This window comes from Mustela lutreola, chromosome 10 (assembly GCF_030435805.1).
Source record: "Mustela lutreola isolate mMusLut2 chromosome 10, mMusLut2.pri, whole genome shotgun sequence".
Classification (NCBI taxonomy): Eukaryota; Metazoa; Chordata; class Mammalia; order Carnivora; family Mustelidae; genus Mustela; species Mustela lutreola.
In genome coordinates, this window is record NC_081299.1 from 27,511,494 (window position 1) to 27,532,195 (window position 20,702).

Consider the following 20,702-nt stretch of genomic DNA (forward strand, 5'->3'; position numbering starts at 1 on the left):
TTTAGGGCCTCAGAATTGAAATTAGTATTGTACTTACTGATTTACTTAATAATTTAAGAAAGCCACATATTAGAGTGAATTCTTAAATAAACCCATAAGTATACTAATTTCGGTTCTGAATTGAAATCAGAGACCACTTTATTGTCTTCCCCGACCGCCCCCCACCTCATTTCAGTTCCTTCAGGGATACAGGTGGGGAGTGAAGCCTGGACGAAGTGTTACCCTAGAGATACCCCCAGCTGCTCTTGATTCTGTTTCCCTCTTTCACTCAGGAGAGGGATAATCTCTAGAGGAAAGCATAAAATAGTAAACATGTTTAATATTTCACCTGAGCTCTTTTCTCCTACCCTGAACTTTCCAGAGGCACACTACTTTGCCCACTATCTTTTTATGAATGCTGAATTTCTCTCTTGGTATTTCTGCTTCTGTCTTTTCTCTATCTTGGTCATTTTGTATCTTGTTCACCAAGAATTTTCTGCTTCTTATCCCAGCTACTGCTGAAAGGATGCTGCGTTGACTGACTTGGTGGCAGTAGAGTTTTACTCTAACATGTCACTAATAAGTGAAGTGTGAGTGTCTCTCCCTAACACTTGAGGTCTGTTTGGTCTTCTCTGTGTTGGTGTAAGACGTAGAACGGTTAAGAGTGATCTCAACTTTCAGTTTAGCAGGCATGATTAGGGCTGTGGTATGGACTGAATTCTATTCTGGATTGTATTGTTAATATTTGATCAACTGGTCTTTTGTTACTCCTGCTGGTGTGGGTGGGGAGCTTGGAGAATGAAGAGCAAGTTTGAAAGGATCAGTTCATTTAGCAAATGTGAAGTGTTCACTCTGTGGCTTCACACGGTGCAGAATGCTGAAGATGCAGTGGATACCAGGATCTCTAGCCACTTCATTTTGTAGCCTCCTGGTTTGGGTGTCCCGAATTGTTCAACTAATTCGGTTAGCGCTCTTAGGTTACCTTATGGTCATTGGATGTAGTGCCATCTGATCTGGAAAAGTGTGCTGTCCTCTTGGCATAGCAGAGACTTAGTTGTGGGCAAGGGACAGCCAGGGCAGGCCCATATGGAATCAGGTCTCAGGAGCTTTTCTGGTTTTTTCAGAGTTACGGTAGAGACCCATAAGCAGCTGAGGATAATTTTAAGATCTGTTTTAAAAGCAGGTGTTCTCCAATAGCCGTTGAAAACCAGTTAATGGAATAAACTGTATAAATAGAATAAAGAACATGATCTCAGTGACACAATAAAAACATTTGGGAAAAAAATCCCAACACACTTTCATAATTAAAATGTTCAACACACTAGGAATAGAAAGAGACCTCCTCAGTCTCTTAGACCTCTGTGGAAAACCTGTAGCTTATCATCATGTTTAAAGATGGATGGAAGCTCTACAGCAGACAATCTTCGCAGAAGAGGGCTGGTGTTGAGCTGCCCCTTTCCAAGCAAGGACCATTTAAAAAATTCTAGGTGGTTATATTTGAGTTTCTTGTTAGTAGTCTCTTGTTACATGAAGCCCTTTGTTCTCTACACCAGGCTGTAGTTTTCCTGTTCAGGTTCTCTCAAATGATCTATAACAGAAACATTCGTATTGTCTTTGGTAAAAGATTTCTTTTTGTACTGGAAGTTCTGAGGCCGGTTTCAAGCAGAATATGTTTCCATTTTTTGGAATGTTACAAGTTAGAGATAGGGGTTGGAGAAGAGAGCTGGTTGCTTTTGTTGAGCATTTCTGCTTTGCTGGTGGAAGAACTAAATTCCCAGAGATCATTATGCTTCAGAGATTTTTTTTTTTTTTTTAACTAAACAGCTTCACAAGAGACTGATGGCTGAAATATGAAAATAGAATAGCTAACCTGTAAGGTGATGGTGAGTCACAATGTTGGAAAAGCGTGTGATTGAATTTTGGACCTATTTAGCTTTGGAACTTCGGGAGGCGAGTTACCTAACTCAGGTCCTTGTTTTCTCTTCTGTAAAACTGGTTCAGAACATAGTAGTTAAAGAGGTTTAGGTTTATAAAAATGAGGTAATTAAGGTTTGTAGCTCCTTATCTAGCGTATCTTGGTAAACTTTAGCAGTTGTTACTGGTAATCAAAGTGCCAGGGAATCATTTTTCTCTTCCTTTTTTAAAGATTTATATGTCTGATTGAGAGGGGGAGAGCACAAGTATGGGGGAGGGGGCAGAGGGAGAGGGAGAAGCATCCTTCCTGCCGAGCAGGGAGCGGGATGGGGGACTCCTTCCCAGTACCCTGGGATTATGGTTTGAGCAGAGGGCAGATACTTTAATCTGTTTTCAATAGGTAACATCCATCAAGAAAGCCATTTTTTGCCTAAGGTGGTCTTTTTGGTGGGCTGGTCCATTCAGAGAGTAAGTTAGACTGAGTTAGAAGGATGTTCTATGAATGTATTCTAGATATGGAGTAGGTGGAGCTAGCTGCTCCTTGCCCCCCCCCCCCAGTAGGTCTACACCCAATGTAGGGCTTTAATTTAGAACCCTGACGGAAATCAAGACTCAACCATGGTCTGCTGACTTTGAGCCAGCCAGGTGCCCCAGGAACTGAATGTTCTTGAGTAGTGAGCCCTTATGAGTGTAGCTGAATGGCCCTTGTTGAGGAAATAATACATCCTAGCCCTTCAGAGGATAGTCCCAGTTTAAAATCCTTTTCGTCATTGTCAACCTAAATATCCTGTAAACTTCACCTTCCTAGAGACAAACATATTTTCATCCCAGCTTGTCTTAGACAGAAGCAAAGCAGAAACTTTATTTCTTTCGGTGGGTTTAGTACAAAGCTTCCAAAGAGAGAGGGGCCCCAGAGGGTTGCCCAAGGCAGAAACTTTCACTGGGCTATTTGCTAACTTTCAGCTTTGAACTCTGGTCTCATACTTTAAGGTTTCTTACAGATGACTGTTATGGGTCATAAAATCATAGCTTTCTCTTTTTTTGAACTTCAAGAAGATGGAAATTCTTGTGCTTTAGTTTCCTGTTTTCAATATTTATTCATGACTAAAACTTGTATATTTATAAGTGTATGTCATAGGTGTTCTATGCATTTCAGTATTCAGGGTATAATATGGTATTTACATTTTATTTTATCAAAGATTTATATATATATATATATATTTTTTTTAAGATTTTATTTTTTTATTTGACAGACAGAGATCACAAGTAGGCAGAGAGGCAGTCGGAGAGAGGAGGAAGCAGGCTCCCCGCTGAGCAGAGAGCCCGATGCGCGATCCCAGGACTTTGGGATCATGACCTGAGCCCGAAGGCAGAGGCTTTAACCCACTGAGCCACCCAGGCGCCCCTTATCAAAGATTTTAATTTATTTTATTTGACAGAGGAGTTGGGGAAGAGAAGCAGGCTCCCCACAGAGAGACCTGTATGGGCTTGATCCCAGAACCTTGGGATTATGACCTAAACTAAAGGCAGACCCCCAACTGACTGACCCACCCAGATGCCCGGTATTTACATTTTAAACTAGGGTCTTACCTAGAAGAATTTTAATAAGCCTTATGCTAATAAGATTCTTTTTTTTTTTTTTTTTTAAAGATTTTATTTATTCATTTGAGAGAGAGACAGTGAGAGAGAGCATGAGAGGCGGGAAGGTCAGAGGGAGAAGCAGACTCCCCATGGAGCTGGGAGCCTGATGCGGGACTCTATCCCAGGACTCGGGGACCGTGACCTGAGCCGAAGGCAGCTGCTTAACCAACTGAGCCACCCAGGCGCCCTGTTCATAAGATTCTTGCACTTCCTTTTGGAGGACTGATTTTGGGGAAGATTTCTATAGGTGATTATTCTTGTCTGTTTTGACCATTAGTTTTCTCTTACTTTGCACTTAGAAGGTGATATTTACTGATCCTGACCTGAAATTGTCTAGGTTTAGAGCTTACTTAGGTCCTGTAACCCAAATTAAACATTAAAATGAGTGTTCTTCCGGGGCGCCTGGGTGGCTCAGTGGATTGGGCCTCTGCCTTTGGCTCAGGTCATGATCTCAGGGTCCTGGGATTGAGCCCCACATCGGGCTCTCTGCTCAGAGAGCCTGCCTACTTGTGACCCCCGCCTACTTGTTATCTCTCTCTCTCTCTGTGTCAAATAAATAAATAAAATTTAAAAAAAAAAAAAAGTGTTCTTCCTTTGTAACACTCTCGCTTTCTTGAATTAAAACTTGGGTTTTCTGTCATGAGTGCTTGGAGGAAGAATGTATTCTAGTAATGAAATGTATTCTAGTAATGAAAGCTTCATGATGTTAATACAGTCTAATAACATACAGGCACCTCTGTATGCCTCACTGCTGCAAGGAAGCTGCTGGTGCTAGAAAAAGAGGCTGCTGTTCATCAGAATAGCAGCTCGTACTTTGGTCTCAAATTGGTTGTAATGTGTACGTTGAAATGAGAGTTCAACACGGTGTAAAATGTTGTGAATCTGCTCTCTTGGAGAAATGGAATATTCTGCGAGATAGTAAATTTGATATGGGAATGAGAAGAGAAAAAAAGTATAGTCTGTTCAAGCAAAGCCCTCTCTAGACACGAAATTACGGTGGGGGAGCCCTTCAAGCAGTGTAGATGCAGATAGCCAGAGATTAGACTTCATCACGGGCGTGCGTTAGTCCCTCAGCCAACTCCATTTACCTATCTGTCCGTGGGTTTCGAAAGTTTTAAAGGACTTGCTAGGAAGGCTTTGGGTCTGCTTGATGTTACCATTTTGTTTCAGGTCGTAGTATGTTTGCCTTTAGTTTTTGTTTACTTGACTAGTAAATCCTTTTTCTGTAAAGGTAAAGTCCAAGAAGACTTTTAAAATATGAACCAAGTATTTATGGATTGAAGGATAGTTGTGTGGTATATATATAGCTTGGTTATTTGGTGCTGCTAAGGTTGGAACCCCAACCTTAGTGTTTTGAGGTTATATTTGGCACTACTTAGTTTTAGGAACCCAAAGTCCTGACAAGTGTGACCTCTCAGGCTACCTGCAGCGTTCTGGCGATGGGATAAATACTCCCATAATGTTTATTCTGGTGAATTCAGCAGATACCTAACAATTGCCAAGATAATGCTGGCGTAATTACTAGGGACAATGAAAACAAAATCTGGGGTGAGAAGGGAAAAGGAATAATTTAATTCTTCCTTATTGTTGAGAGGTGTTTGTTTTTTTTAAAAGATTTTATTTATTATTTGACAGATTTTATTTATTTATTTATTTATTTATTTTTATTTATCTGACAAGTAGGCAGAGAGGTAGGCAGAGAGAGGAAGGGAAGCAGGCTCCCCGCTGAGCAGAGAGCCTGAAGCAGGGCTTGATCCCAGGACCCTGAGATCATGACCCGAGCCGAAGGCAGAGGCCTTAACCCACTGAGCCACCTAGGTGCCCCTCGTTGAGAGTTTTTGATTTAGAGAAGTTTGCTTTGGCTTTGTCTGCCAATATTCTTGTTTTGGGGTTGAAAAGTAAGATGTATTTTAATGATATAAAAGCCATAATTATGTCTCTTAAGATCTTCATTTTAAATAAAATGCATCTGTTCTTCCAAGGCCCATTGATCTGCTTGGTAATTAGAGAAATTGTTCTGGTGGAGAAGGCTTGGGCTTTGAAAGAGCTGATGGCTCTGGGACCTGTGCTCTCAGGTGGCTCTGCAGGAACAGCTTAAAGGGAACCTTAACTCCAAGTGACAGGTTCGTATCTGAAGTGATTTCAAAAGGGTGTTTGAAATTCTTCTCTTGAGTTTTAAAGGAAAGGTTGGAGGAGAAAAGAACGAAAACAATAGTGTAAATACATACAGAGTATAGGAGGGGTCTTGCAGAAGGGTGTATGAGAAAAGACATCCGGGTTTAGTGACTTGAGACTCAGGCCAGTGTGTGCTTGGTATGGCTTTCCAGAAAGAAATTTTCAGATGCAGTAATAGTCTATATTAGGCCACCTTTGTATACTTACTCTTAAGCTCTGAGTATCCCAGTGAAGGAAGACACAACGAATTGACATTAACAAGGTAGTAATGGGGATATGTTACCACATTGTCTGAAGAGTGTTGGAGAGTTTGAGACTCGATCATACCAGGCCCCTGACTATAGGAGGTGAGGAATCAGGTCCTATATTTCTGCATCCTTAACATGCTGGGCACTTAATCATAACTGTTGATTGCTACTTGTTCAGTTGGTGGATTCTTTTATAATCTGGTGTAGGAGCATGACTACCTTATCTTAAATGTGAGAAGGTTTTACCCAAATTGTGTTTGAGGGGACATGTTTTCCCCTGAGCCTATGTTATACCATAGTCCTTCTGTAGGGACCTGACTTGTTTTATAATATTCTAAATGAAACAGCCTCTCTAGGAATGGGGGGCTTTGATGAAAAAGCAAAACTTCTTTTTGGGGAAATTCTGGTTTGAACAGAAATCAAATGCTCGGTACCCATAACATGTGAAAAGGTGCCACATTGATTTGCATGGGGTGTTTGTTTTTCTCACTTCTCAATATATTTGTAGGACGTGGACATGAAAGAAATGATAGAGGAAAAGGTATGTGTAATCACGGTGACATCTAAAAGTCTTCAAAAGAGAATTGAGAGTTGTCTTGAATGGATTTTACTTACTTGATCAAATGGCTTTACTTATGATTGTCCCCATCTTATACTAAGAAGTGTATGTATGCTGGGGCGCCTGTGTGGCTCAGCGGGTTAAAGCCTCTGCCTTCAGTTCGGGTCATGATCCCGGGATCCTGGGTTCGAGGCCCGTGTCGGGCTCTCTGCTCAGCGGGGAGCCTGTATCCCCCGCCCACACACCCCGGCCTGTCTCTCTGCCTACTTGTGATCTCTGTTTGTCAAATAAATAAATAAAATCTTTTTTTAAAAAAAAAGTATATGTATGTATATCAAGAGAAAAAACTTGGGGCGCCTGGGTGGCTCAGTCATTAGGCATCTGCCTTTGGCTCAGGTTGTGATCCCAAGGTCCTGGGATCGAGCCCCATATCAGGCTCTCTGCTCAACAGGAAGCCTGCTTCTCCCTCTTCCACACCCCCTGCTTGTGTTCCCTTTCTCACTGTGTCTGTCTCTGTCAAATAAATAAATAAGATCTTTAAAAAGAGAGAGGAAAAAACTTATTGCCTTTGGACACCTCTTTCCCTTTCTCTTCATGTAACTTGATCTTTGTTCGTCTTTAGGTGACAGCTTAAATACCTCTTGACCATCTTATCTAAATAAGTCACAACTGTACTGTATACATTTAACATTATATCATCTTTGTCTTGTAGTACCTACCAGAATTTGTAATTACATTTTTGGTTGGTTGCATATTTGTTGTCTCTCAGCACCTCTAGACTATAAGCTCCATGAAGGCAAGGATCAAATCTGGTTTACATTTTTTTTTAAGGAGGGGTGACCCAGAGGGAGAGACAGACTCTCAAGCAGGCTCCACACCCAGTCATGTCAGTCTCACAGTTCTGAGATCATGACATGAGCTGAGTGACACTTAACTGACTCAGCCACCCAGGCACCCCAGATCCGCTTTAATTTTAATTTAAGTGTTTATCCACTAGCTAGCATCCTCTTGAATGAGTTAAATGATTCATTGATTATTTCCAGCTGTGTTTTTGTATCATCCAAAGTTATTCCACTTCTCATGGTATAATGATGTTTTTAAAATTAGTTTCAGTTCACATTTTAAAAGTTCCAGGAGTGGGAGTGAGGGTGTATCACAGTATTGTGACTCTTAAGCATACTTATCAATTCTAATAAGTTTAATACATGTAGAAATGTTAAGTTTGGCTCTGCCTGTATTTAGGTAACAACATTTTCTTCTTAATGAAATTAGCTTTTATTTATTTATTTATTTAAAAAAACTTCATTTGAGGGGTACCTGGGTTCGGGTCAGGTCATGATTCTGGTGTTCTGGGATTGAGCCCCTCCCCTGCTCTTTGCTTGTGATCTCTCTCTCTCAAGTATAAATAAATAAAAATCTTTTAAAAAAAGATTTTAGTTATTCATTTGAGAGAGCACAGACTTCCCACTGAGCAGGGAGCCCAGTGCAGGGCTCCGATCCCAGGACCTGGAGACCATGACCTGAGGTGAAGGCTGATGCTTAACTATCTGAGCTACCCAGGTGCCCCTGAAAATTAGCTTCTTAATTTTCTGATTTCTGGGAGTTGAAATGAGCATTTCCTTTGACATTAACTTGCCACTTTTTTTCCCTGAACTTTTTCTTTTTAAAGTCTGTTATTGTCCACCTGTTGTGTGAATAATCCAAAAGGATTTTCATTTCATTTTTTTTTTCTTTTTAAAGATTTTAATTATTTACTTGACAGACAGAGATCACAAGTAGGCAGAGAGGCAGGCAGAGAGAGAGGGGGAAGCAGGCTCCCTGTGGAGCAGAGAGCCTGATGCGGGGCTCGATCCCAGGACTCTGGGATCATGACCTGAGCTGAAGGCAGAGGCTTTAACCCACTGAGCCACCCAGGTGCCCAGGATTTTCATTTCTTGCTCAAGCTTAAATTAAAGATTGGGCAGAGATATTATGAGGCAAAGATAGCCCTAAACTTGTGACAGAAAAAAGACATTCAGCAGGACTGAACCCCCCAAAAACCCAAAACATCCTGAAGGCTGGCCAGAAAAACAAAATGCATTTTCTGTACTTAATTTCTGTAAATTGCTTGGTTAAACCTCCACCTCCTATCCCTGAATAACTTAATCCTCTACCCTGGCTTTGCATAATGATGCCACTGCCAAAAAACATCATCAGGTAGAAAGCCCTTTGACCTTGCTGAAGCACACAGCAGTTCAGTCCCTTCAGCAGGGTTTAGACTCTAGGTCTTTGGCATCCTCATTTGGCAATGTCTTACTCACTACCCTTTGTCTCTGGCTTCCTAGCAGTTTCTCCGTCATTCTCTAAATCAGGTCTCTTTTTCATGGTTATGGTTATTTCCCCTATAACCTGGAGTACCCTAGAGAAGGACTGGGTGGCTACTTTTGATTGTGTGGCTAGGCAAACCTCTAAGGAGATGGCTTTTGAGCTGAGATCTGAATAACAAAATCCAAGAGGTAAGGGAGGGTGAAATGTTTGCTGATAATCATTTTCCCTTCCCAAGCCAGGACGTTGTTGTAAGAGACTCTTAAGCAAAGCAGTGAGGCAGGGATGTGTGATAGAATAAGCTCTGGAATTTTGGCCTGGTTTGGCTGTTAACTAGCTTTTTGGGTTTTGACAGAGCCCTTGTTCTTCCTGGTCTTTGATAGACACGTGCTGTAGCACTTCAACTTCTTGCTCCTTGGAAGATGCCCAGAGTTGTGGTAGGGTATAAAGGAGGGTATGTGAATTGGCTTGATGAAGCGTACCTCGCAGACCAAACCCAGCAAACTTGTCAGGGCAGCTCTGAGGCTCTCTATTCATTCCTGCGGAGGAGGTAAACAAAGGAAAAGGCAATTCTGTTTTTTCATAGGAAACCTGAAAGAAGGTTGACCCTTGATGCTAAAGAAGAGGTAAAGGAAAGTGACAGCTCTTCACTTTATAAATTACCTTAGTACTGTGGTTATGGATTGATACTCTGTATTTTACAGGATGTAGTCCTTGCCACCATGGTATTAGAGTATTTGATGATACATTTTGTTTAGAGATTTATCTATTTATTTATTTATTTATTTGTGGAGAGAAGGGGGTGGGGAGGGGCAGAGGGCGAGGGAGTCTCAAGCAGACTGTCCACTGAGCACGGAGCCCAAGACCCTGAGATCATGACCTGAGCTGAAATCAGGAGTGGGATGCTTAACCCACTGAGCCACCCGGGTGCCTCATCCACATCGTTTTAGCCATCTGTTGATGGACACTTGGGTTATTTCCATATGTTAGCTGTTTTAAATTTTACTGCAATAAACATAGAGGTGCCCAGGTCTTTTTGAATTAGTGTGTTCATATTCTTAGGGTAAATACCCAGTAGTGGAATTACTCAATCATATGGTAAGTTTATTTTTAATTTTTTTGAGCGACCTCCATATTGTTTTCCACAGTGACTGCACCAGCTTGCATTCCCACCACAGCACACAAAGGTTCCTTTTTCTCCATGTCCTCACCAACCCTTGTTATTTCTAGTGTTTTTTATTTTACCCATTCTAACAGGTGTGAGGTGATACCTCACTGTGGTTTTTGATGTGCATTTCCCTGATGGTGAGTGATGTTGGGCATCTTTTCCTTTGTCTCTTGGCCATCTGTCTGTCTTTGGAGAAATATGTTCTGTTTTCTGCCCATTTTTTTTTTTTTTTAAGATTTTATTTATTGATTTGACAGATCACAAGCAGGTAGAGAGGCAGGCAGAGAGAGAGGAGGAAGCAGGCTCCCTGCTGACAGAGAGCCTGATGCGGGGCTTGATCCCAGGACCCTGGGATCATGACCCAAGCCAAAGGCAGAGGCTTTAACCCACTGAGCCACCCAAGAGCCCCTCTTCTGCCCATTTTTTAATGGTTGTGTATGTTTGTGTGTATGTGTTGTATGAGTTCTTTGTATATTTTGGATACTACTTATCACATACATTATTTGCAGATCTCATCTCCTATTCAGTAGGTTGTCTTTCTGTTTTATTAATTGTTTGCTTCACTGTGGAGAAGCTCTTTATTTTGATGGAGTCCCAATAGCTTATTTTTGCTTTTGTTTCCCCTCATCTCAGGAGGCCCATCTAGAACAACGTTGCTATAGCCAGTGTCAGAGAAATTACTACCTGTGCTCTCTTTTAGGATTTTTAGGGTTTGAGGTCTCACATTTAGGTCCTTTTAATCCATTTTGAGTTTATTTTTGTGTGTGGTATAAGAAGAAAGTCATCCAGTTTTATTCTTTTGCATGTAGCTATCAGTTTTCCCCAGTCCCATTTGTTGTTCTGTGACATTTTCTTCATCTTTTTCTTGGAATTAAATGTTACGGATTTGCCTCATGACTTTAAGTCCCAGGGAGTAGAAAATGGTCAAATGTTGCCATGTACTTAGTAACCAAGATCCCATTGCATAGGGTTTTCTTTCTTAGAATTGGGAAACCTGCCTCAGGTTTCAATACTTTTAACAGTTGACTTAGTCTGAAAAATTTGTGTGCTTATTGGCAAAGACTGTATACCAAATCATTGGTAGCTCCTCTCACTGTTGTCATTGTTTCATTTTGTTCCCAAATCAGGGCTACAGATCAGATTTTCCATTTGCTGCTGTGGCTTGAACTGTTTGGGACTGTACTGCTTAGAAATCCCTCCTTTAAAAAGAAAATTTTTTTTTTTTTTAAGATTTTATTTATTTATTTACAGACAGAGAGAGATCACAAGTAGGCAGAGAGGCAGGCAGAGAGAGAGGAAGGGAAGCAGGCTCCCTGCTGAGCAGAGAGCCCTATGCGGGACTCGATCCCAGGACCCTGAGATCATGACCCGAGCCGAAGGCAGTGGCTTAACCCACTGAGCCACCCAGGCGCCCCAAGAAAAATTGTTTTTTAAAGTAGGCCCCAGGCCCAACACGGTACTCAAACTCACAAACCCTGAGATCAAGTGTTGCGTGCTCTACCAACTGAGTCAGCCAGGTGCCCCTAAAAAAATTTTCTTGTTAATTGATGTACAGTTAACATAGAAATCCCTCTTGGTAAAAGGGCAAAGTGTTTTTAATCAGTTGTTTTGTGTGTATGTGTGTGTGTGTTTAATTGTTTCTAAGTGTCCAGAGAAGGTCAACTTTGCAAAGGTATTCCGTCATTTGTTTGAATCTGTTTTCTTATTTTAGGTGTAACTGAAAAGTGATCTCTTCAGAGATGTCAAAAACAAACAAATCCAAGTCTGGATCTCGCTCTTCCCGCTCAAGATCTGCATCAAGATCTCGTTCTCGTTCATTTTCAAAGTCTCGGTCCCGAAGTCGATCTGTCTCTCGTTCAAGGAAACGCAGGCTGAGGTAAGGGGATGTGATTGTGTATCAGGATAACCATTGCATCGATCATTGTGGGTGTCTGAAGAGCTTTTGCTGGATTCTTTCAATGAGTTTCAGTTGGAGTGGGTTGGCTTAAGGCAGAGGGATAATGGGCTGTAAGATATTACAGGTTTATTGAAATGCTGCGAATCCAAATCACCGTTGAGTGCCATGCTGTTTGCCTAATTCCTTTTCTCCTCTGCCAGCATGTACTATTTCTCATCTACTTTGGAAGGAAGAGCATTTTGTTTTTATCTGAGCTGCTTGCTTCAAATCTCTACACCTGATTGTTTTTTCCTGGAGGCTTTGGACCAAAGTTTATATGCATCATCGGCAAAGAAAAGATAGCTAAGAGGATTAATAGTATGACCGACATTGTGAGGAAAGCAACCTTATTAACTCTTAACATAATTAAACCTTAAAAACTTAATGGGAATCGTTTGCATATACCCGATGTGCCAGTTACTAATAAGCAGTGTCTGTCTGGTAAACCACAGCAAAGCTATTCAAAAGTCACTCTTGTAGACATCACTGTGCCTAAGTATACAAAGAATTCTTTGTAATTTGTTGCCAGTATTCTTTAATTTAGCCAGTATTGACATCTTTAGGTGGATTTCCCTATTGTAGTTATGTCTTAGAATAGGATGCTAACCCTCCAACGCCTTTCCTCTTTTCATGTGTTGGGAGTTGGGTTTTTTAGTCTTTAAAACTGTTTTAATTTTCTTTTGAGTAGACAAGAACCTTTTAGTATATACAAGTTTCTACATGTGAATGGTGTTGTATTTAACTACCAAAGGGGGATAATGTGCACAATTTTTGTTATTTTTGTCAGAATCGCACCAGGCAGAGAGATAATTTCTCAGTCTCACCACTTGGGGACCCCCCCACCCCCTCCATTCTTTATTTTGCGAGTATCTAGAGTTCTTTTCTTAAATGAACTGATTATGAAATTTAAAATAAACCATAGGAATAGTAGTTATTAAGCTGCATTCTTTATTCCCGTAGTCTTGTAGTATTCCTAAAAATGTTTTAAAGAGATGGTTGGTGGGATTCTTTTTTTTTTTTTTCTTTCCTCCCAATAAGAACAAGTTAATTCTTCACTTGATCCTAGCCAGAAGGCCAAGAAGTGATGAGAACAAGTTGATTCTTAAACGGAATCTGTAAGAGACCTCCCTGAAAATTAATTTCAGACCAGAGGGTGAATAAAAAGTTGGCGGCCGTAAATATTAATGATTCTGTTAAGAAGGTAGAATATAATGAGTCTCTCCCTCAAACAAAAGAAACACTAGATTTTTTATTTTTAAAGATAACATTACACCTTGAAGGTAATGAGTCCTAGCCTTTCTTCTCCTCTTTGGTTTTTGGGCATGCATTTTTATACTAAACTTAGTTCAAACGTAGGCTAAATAGAGGTTGTTGCCCATTTGTGTGAGAATCCATATAAGTAAAATTCTATCCCACCTTTTACCTCTCCGGAAAAAGAAGAGGGAGCCCACTAAATACATTTATATCTACCTTAGGAAGTTGCTATCAAGATGGGGGATTGAGCAGTGGCTTTTTGTAACTCCTGCCTTGCACCTAGAGTCTTTAGATTTGGGCCATTTAAATTTCAGTTTATCTCAGTTGGTTCTGAAAGGTAACTTTAAAACTTAATCGAGTGAATGGAAATCAAGTAACTGGCTCAAAAACAAGAGGCTAATACAACCAAAACTGAGTGACAAAATTGAACTGACACAAACCAGCGTGAAAAATGCTAACAAGCTCTGAAGTATCTGTGATAACTGGGATTCTGGGCAGATCTGTCTAGACAGATCTCTTCTTCCTCTACAGATTATTTGGCATGGTCATTGACTTGGCAAATGAGAGGAAAATATCTTGGGCAGTATGTGTGGGGGTAGGCCTAGAGCCACTTCATGTGCTGTCTTTTATACTGAGAAGATTGTTATCTTGAAGGAATTTCTCCACTAAAAAACATGTTTTCATACTCGATTCTAGTCTGACATCTCTGTTTTTTAGAAACAGATGAATTTGCCACTGGATGTTCAATTTTTATTTCTGGCGTATTTGTTCCATGATTTTTTTTTCTTTTATTTTCCCTCTCCTATAAGGAAAGTATACTATCCAGAGAGTTTGAGAAACCATGCCTTTAAATTAACTTAACTGCTGAGTTCTACAGAATTGGAGAAAATTGATTGTTTCCTTGTATTTCACAGACCGTATCCTTTTAAGTGACTTCTCGTAAATAACTTCATTTGCAATCTGCAGAGACTCATGTTCCTGCATCAGTGCAGTGACTGCGGGTTTTGGATGCAGTATGCCACAGGGCCCTCTAGTAGTTGGTGACAGAAGCAGCAGTAGCCTCTGAGGATGGGAACATGAATTAAACCCTCCTTAGTGCTGGTGGTGCATCACCTCTCTCGAGTATAGCCATTTAATCGGGTCATGTTCAGTTTCATAGCCTGCATCTTCCTCTTCCTTCTTTTCTTATATTGTTACTGTTTTCGAATGAAAAGTATGGAAGGTAAGTTTTTGTTTTTGTTTTTTAATTGTACCTGAATAGCAACCGTTAACAACCAATAATAGGATGCATTTTTGCCAGTCACTGTTGTTCTTGGGGTAGGTAAAGAACCTGAACACCATGGGTAATAAGGAGTGGAAGACCAATTCCACCTTATCTTCTTTAGATTAAATTAAATGTAAGTTTCTTTTTAAAAACACCATTGTTGAGTTAAGACCTCTCACATTTGCTAAATGTAGTTATTTATAAAACAGGCAAACAGAATGTATCTGTTCCTAGTTAGGTCTAATATGGAAAGTGCTGTTGATTAGCCAAAGGGTTTTATCCTACTATGTATGAAGAAAGTATTTTTGGAAAGACTTCTCTAATAATTTTACATATTTTTATCTAACTGTTCAGGAGTAGTGGTTAGTATGAAAGATCTGTGTCTCAGTTGACAAGGCACATTGGGTATACAAGGACCCCAGTGGATTTTTACACCCAACAGATAACAGCTTTTGGCTTTTTGGTGGAAACGAAGTTCCCTAGCATTCGAAGCTCCCTAACATGCTCCCTAGCATTGACAAGCCTAGCATTCATAAGCATGAAATGTTTACAAAGTTAGGTCACTGTTGAATCCCTGTGGTTCTGGAAATGTGCCTTTGCTCTATTAGGGTTCCATACTGTTGAATGAAGAAGAACACAACACTAGGCTTTAGGTTGGCTGGAAAGAAATGTGGGTGGTGATGCTGGAAGAGGGCTGATTTTATAGTTTTCTTATGTTAACTTGTGTGCTTGGGTGTCTTGCGATCACATGGTGCCCTCTTGTGGCACCCAGGTGTAGGATCTTGTGTTCAGCAACAGAAACTCAGACCTGAGTAGTGAGACCATATCCAGGTTCTCAGTAAAAAAAAAAAAAAAACCACCAAAACCTTTATTTATTTATTTATTTTGCTGATCTGATTTCAGTGAATTCTTTTAAGCTTTGGAAGTTGCATTCTCCAAGTTCGTATTTAAGTGTTCTTTGCTTGGGACTACATATTTACAATCCCAGGTCCTAGTGGACTCTGCACAGACAGAGAGGGCTAAATGGGATGAGGAGTAGAAAGTTATACCAGTGGAGGGGCTGAAGGACCTGCACAGCCTGCCCCGGTCTGCAGACCCGAGCTTGTGTTCTTCCTGACTTCCGGGGATTTAGGGGACCGTTAGCGCCACTGTGAAACTCAAAGCAACTTGTATACTTTAATTAAAATGGCTTTGTTTAGCTTACTATATTAAGAACATTTGATATCTGTTTAAAATGTGCTACAGTAAAAAAAGAAAAAAGAAAGAAAAAATGAAACGTGCTGTGGTAGTAGTGAAGCGGTCTCAGTGGATCATTGGTGAAAATGATTTTTATCTATATGTTTGCACTTAATGTGGATCAGCAGTGGAATTAAATATTTAAGTTTGTTTCTTTGAGAACAAAACTGAAAATAAAATACCTAAGAACAAGGTTTGAAACTGTACCTCTTTGTTGGCAGGTATTTCTTAAATAAAAGGGCTTGTGTCAAAAATTCAAATATTTCCCCCATCCCCCTTTTCAGTTCTAGGTCTCGTTCCAGATCATATTCTCCAGCTCATAACAGAGAGAGAAATCACCCAAGAGTGTATCAGAATCGGGATTTCCGAGGTCACAACAGAGGCTATAGAAGGCCCTATTATTTCCGTGGGCGCAACAGAGGCTTTTATCCGTGGGGCCAGTATAACCGAGGTGGCTATGGAAACTACCGCTCCAATTGGCAGAATTACCGGCAAGCATATAGTCCTCGTCGGGGCCGTTCCCGATCCCGGTCCCCAAAGAGAAGGTCCCCTTCACCAAGATCCAGGAGCCATTCTAGAAACTCCGATAAGTCTTCCTCTGACAGGTCAAGGCGCTCCTCATCCTCTCGTTCTTCCTCCAACCACAGCCGAGTGGAATCTTCCAAGCGCAAGTCCACAAAGGAGAAAAAGTCCTCTTCAAAGGATAGCCGGCCGTCTCAGGCTGCCGGGGATAACCAAGGAGACGAGGCCAAGGAACAGACGTTCTCTGGAGGCACCTCTCAAGATACAAAAGCATCTGACAGTTCGAAAGCATGGCCAGATGCCACCACATACAGTGCTGGTTCTGCATCACGGGCCTCTGCCGTTTCTGAGTTGAGCCCTCGGGAGCGAAGCCCTGCTCTTAAAAGCCCACTCCAGTCGGTGGTGGTGAGGCGGCGCTCACCCCGTCCAAGCCCTGTGCCAAAACCCAGCCCTCCGCTTTCCAACACGTCCCAGATGGGCTCAACTCTGCAGAGTGGTGCTGGGTACCAGGCTGGGACACACCAAGGTCAATTCGATCATGGCTCTGGGTCCTTGAGTCCATCCAAAAAGAGCCCTGTGGGTAAGAGTCCACCGGCCACTGGCTCCACGTATGGCTCGTCTCAGAAGGAGGAGGCATCTGCTCCAGGAGGAGCAGCCTACACAAAGAGGCAAGTGTCTTGTTTCCCCTCCCTGGTGGTGTTCCTGCCTCCCCAGCTGGCAGCTTAATTGTAATGTGATCTCAGAGCTCTGTGATGAATGGTAATAAGGTAATCCCTGTTTCCTAAACTTCGCATTAGCAAACTTGAAAACACCACCCAAGGATACCTTTAGCTTAACTCTAGCTTTCCTACCTTCCTGAATTTGTATTGCAGCATAAAGTTGTTTTAGACTGCTCTGCAATGATGTTTTCACATATAAAATTTGCCTTGGATTCTACCAATATAAGCCAGAGAACAGTAGAGATTTGTGGGTCAGCTATCAAAAAAAAAAAACACGGTCTTTGCCAAAATGAATGCCCATTGGAGCTGTTAGACCCTGTAGGACCCACCATCTACTGTGATCGATCTGCATCAGCCCATCATGGTGAAGAGCTACACCTCGTACCCTCACACTCTCCAGTTGAGGAGACTGGGCAGAATGGGAAAACCCAAGGCTTAGTCCAGGAAGCCCTTGTTTTAAAATCACAAGGTGGGTGTGTGTCCCAGTAGAAGCCGACCAGGCTGCGTGTTAGGAGAGGACGTGACTGTGCTTCTGTCTTTCTGCTCTGGGGGACATGGTGAGTTGGAACCTGAATCTATCTTTGTGCGGTTGGATGGATTGGGATGGCAGAGACTTAACAGGGAAGTTGTATGGGGACTAGGTTGTTAAGAGGAATTTACTGGGCAGGTGGTTCCACCCCCTCCCCATTTCCTTATTAGCATATTCGTTGATGTCCTCCTGTCCTTCGATTCTTCTTTGCCATAGCAGTGCCACTATAACTCGATTAGACTTTCATCATTAATGGTACAGATGAGATGTTCAGCCTGTGTACTTTTCCAATCTTCAGTGACTCTGCTTTAAAGTGTAGGTGTGGTTCCCTGCCAGAACTGGGAGTCTCATTAGGAGACTCGGGCATGAGCTCTGCTTTTCCATAAGAACGAGTAGGATGGTTTCTGTCCCCTTCCCCCAATTAACTTGTATTTTGTTTTTATTTGTGTTCACAGTATATTTCATATTTAGATCTTCTAGGTGACTTGAAGCAAACATGAAGTCTCTTTTTGAGACTTGTATTTCCAAATGTGAGTTGTATAAAAGCAAAATCAGTCCAAGGTTGAACATTCTATGTTAACTTTGCTGAAAGCAGATTTTAAGTGACTGAGTGAAGGTTGGATAAGACCTTAATTTTTTTTTTCCTAGACCACTTACAGGTAAGTAGGTTTTTGTTTTTTAGTATCCTAAAAATTACTTTTGCTGTTTTCTTTTGGGTTGCTCTTGTAACACAACTCTATGGACCGTGTATTTTTCTCTTAAATGGCATCCAAGTTCATAGATCTGTGAAAGGCTGCTTTTCAGAAATTACTAGAAAGTAATCAAGTAGAAAGTCCTTTGGTAACACTGGAATCCACAAGACATGTTTGTTCAAAGAATCAAAAACACAAGACCAGATGGTGCTGTTTTAGATCAGGTTGCTTAAGGGGCCTCTTTTGTGTCTCCCTTGTGTTTTTATAAATAGGTACCTAGATGAGCAGAAGACAGAGAATGGAAAAGATAAGGAACAGAAACAAACAAATACCGATAAAGAGAAAATGAAAGAGAAAGGGAGCTTCTCTGACACGGGCTTGGGTGATGCGAAAATGAAATCTGATCCATTTGCTCCCAAAACTGATACCGACAAGTCTTTTCGGGGTAGCCAGTCTCCCAAAAGGTATAAGCTTCGAGATGACTTTGAGAAGAAGATGGCAGACTTCCATAAGGAAGACATGGATGATCAAGATAAGGACAAAGCTAAGGGAAGGAAGGAATCGGAGTTTGATGATGAACCCAAATTTATGTCGAAAGCCCTAGCAGGGGCAAACAAAAACCAGGAGGAGGAGAAGTCAGGCAAATGGGAGGGCCTGGTATATGCACCTCCAGGGAAGGAAAAGCAGAGGAAAACAGAGGAGCTGGAGGAGGAATCTTTCTCAGAGAGATCCAAGAAGGAGGATCGGGGAGGACCCAAGAGAACCGAAAGTGGGCACAGGGGGTTTGTGCCTGAAAAGAATTTCCGAGTGACCGCTTACAAAGCAGTCCAGGAGAAAAACTCATCACCTCCCCCGAGAAAGACCTCTGAGAGCCGAGAGAAGCTAGGAGCCAAAGGAGACTTTTCCACAGGGAAGTCTTCCTTTTCCATTACTCGAGAGGCCCAGGTCAATGTCCGGATGGACTCTTTTGATGAGGACCTTGCAAGGTGAGATGTAGTCATTGAACCTCAGGGCTTTAGTGGGCTAAGGGGCATCTCCTAACCCCTCTTCCTGAGGATGTTCTGGAACCAGGACAGGCCCCTCTTGTATTTCTCCTGCTGTCCAAGTTTCAGTGCTGATAATGTTCACCTGTTTCTGGAATTAATGTGTCACTGAGCAGTTGTATGTTAGGGACCGTATCACAGGGGTGATAAAGCATCTTTTAGTGACTGGTTTTCTGGGTGTTGGGTCCCCCCACCTCTTGACCTCTATCCATTACCCTACTTGCCATCATCCCATTTTTTCCCTTAAATGTGTTTAAGATGATTTTGCCTTGTGGAGCTGTCCAGAATCCATTTTTCCATTCCTAGCTAGGTTACTGAAGTCTGTTATTACACACCTCCATCACATAATGTAACAGTTTTAAAGTTGGGGCAGGGGCAGGGGAGAGTTGCCTGGCCCAACTTGAGCAGAGTAAGGAGGCCCTGGCTGACTGTGTTTTGTACCTGGGGCAAAAGCTGTACTGCCAGTGGGAAGTACACCTGAGCAGCATTCTGGCCACATCCCACTTCACTGAGTGGTCCTGGCTGGCCAAGCTAGTTGATCTTTTAAAATACTCTTTGGTTTGTTGTGTGTGTTAAAAGCTCAGTGACTCCGAAAACAAGACTCACTGAGGTTCAGTACATCCCCCTGCCCATTTGTTCCTGTTAAGGACTCCCACTGAGAAAAGGGGAGAGAGATTTTGGATGCCCTTAACCTTCCTTTCCCATCGTTATGGTCCCCTGAGGTTACGGTCCCCTGAGGTTACTTTGAACTTTGGTGGGAAGCAAAAAGTAACTTTGTGGGTAAATTTTAAACTCTCGGGGAGAAAAGCATTGCTTTTTTAGGGTTTAAATGTTTGGACTTTCTGTATATCTTGTTACACTGGGCCTCCCTATGTTTCTTTTCCAGACCCAGTGGCTTATTGGCTCAGGAACGCAAGCTTTGTCGGGATCTAGTCCATAGCAACAAAAAGGAACAGGAATTTCGTTCCATTTTCCAGCACATACAGTCAGCTCAGTCCCAGCGGAGCCCCTCTGAACTGTTTGCCCAGCACATAGTGACCATCGTTCACCATGTGAAAGGTGAGTGCACACCCCGAGCCTGCTGCGAGCGCCCTTTCTGCGGGCTTCATTTCCTCTGCTACAAGCACAATGATAACTGGGTGCGTAAGGGAGCCTTTCAGGCCTCTTTATCTCATCAAAAGCGCCTTTGAAGCTAGGGACTGGTTCGAAGGAAATTCCTTCCAAGGAGGAGTTTCCATTTTTTAATTACAGTGTTGAAGATTACGAAATGCTAGTAACCTGTGATCATGAGAAGAGGTAAAATCCTTCACACAAGGCTTGAAGAAGGGAGTGTGGCTTTTCCAGCACCTCTCTTTTTTCCTGTCTGTCAGATGGAAGCCTCTAGAGGTCTCTCAGAGACCTAGTGGTGTGAATTTCTTCTCTGCGTTATTCTGCCATGTCCTGGGCAAACTGAGGTGGGCAGGTTGGGGAGTAGTAAAGAGAAGTGATACAGCAGCTGGGGTGGGCCAGTTAGAGGTTC

The 20,702-nt window shown here is 41.9% G+C and overlaps 1 protein-coding gene across 4 annotated transcripts in view; it reads left to right on the forward strand.

Moving 5' to 3' along the window:
- THRAP3 (thyroid hormone receptor associated protein 3) overlaps positions 1-20,702 on the forward strand; it is a 75,478-nt gene that overhangs the window by 44,452 nt on the left and 10,324 nt on the right. For all 4 annotated transcript variants that reach the window (XM_059136162.1, XM_059136165.1, XM_059136164.1 and 1 more), the window contains 4 exons: positions 11,700-11,864; positions 15,963-16,868; positions 18,413-19,126; positions 20,070-20,242. In XM_059136162.1, the coding sequence (XP_058992145.1) occupies positions 11,728-11,864; positions 15,963-16,868; positions 18,413-19,126; positions 20,070-20,242 (1,930 nt within the window). In that variant the 5' untranslated portion in view covers positions 11,700-11,727. The remainder of the gene's footprint in view (positions 1-11,699; positions 11,865-15,962; positions 16,869-18,412; positions 19,127-20,069; positions 20,243-20,702) is intronic.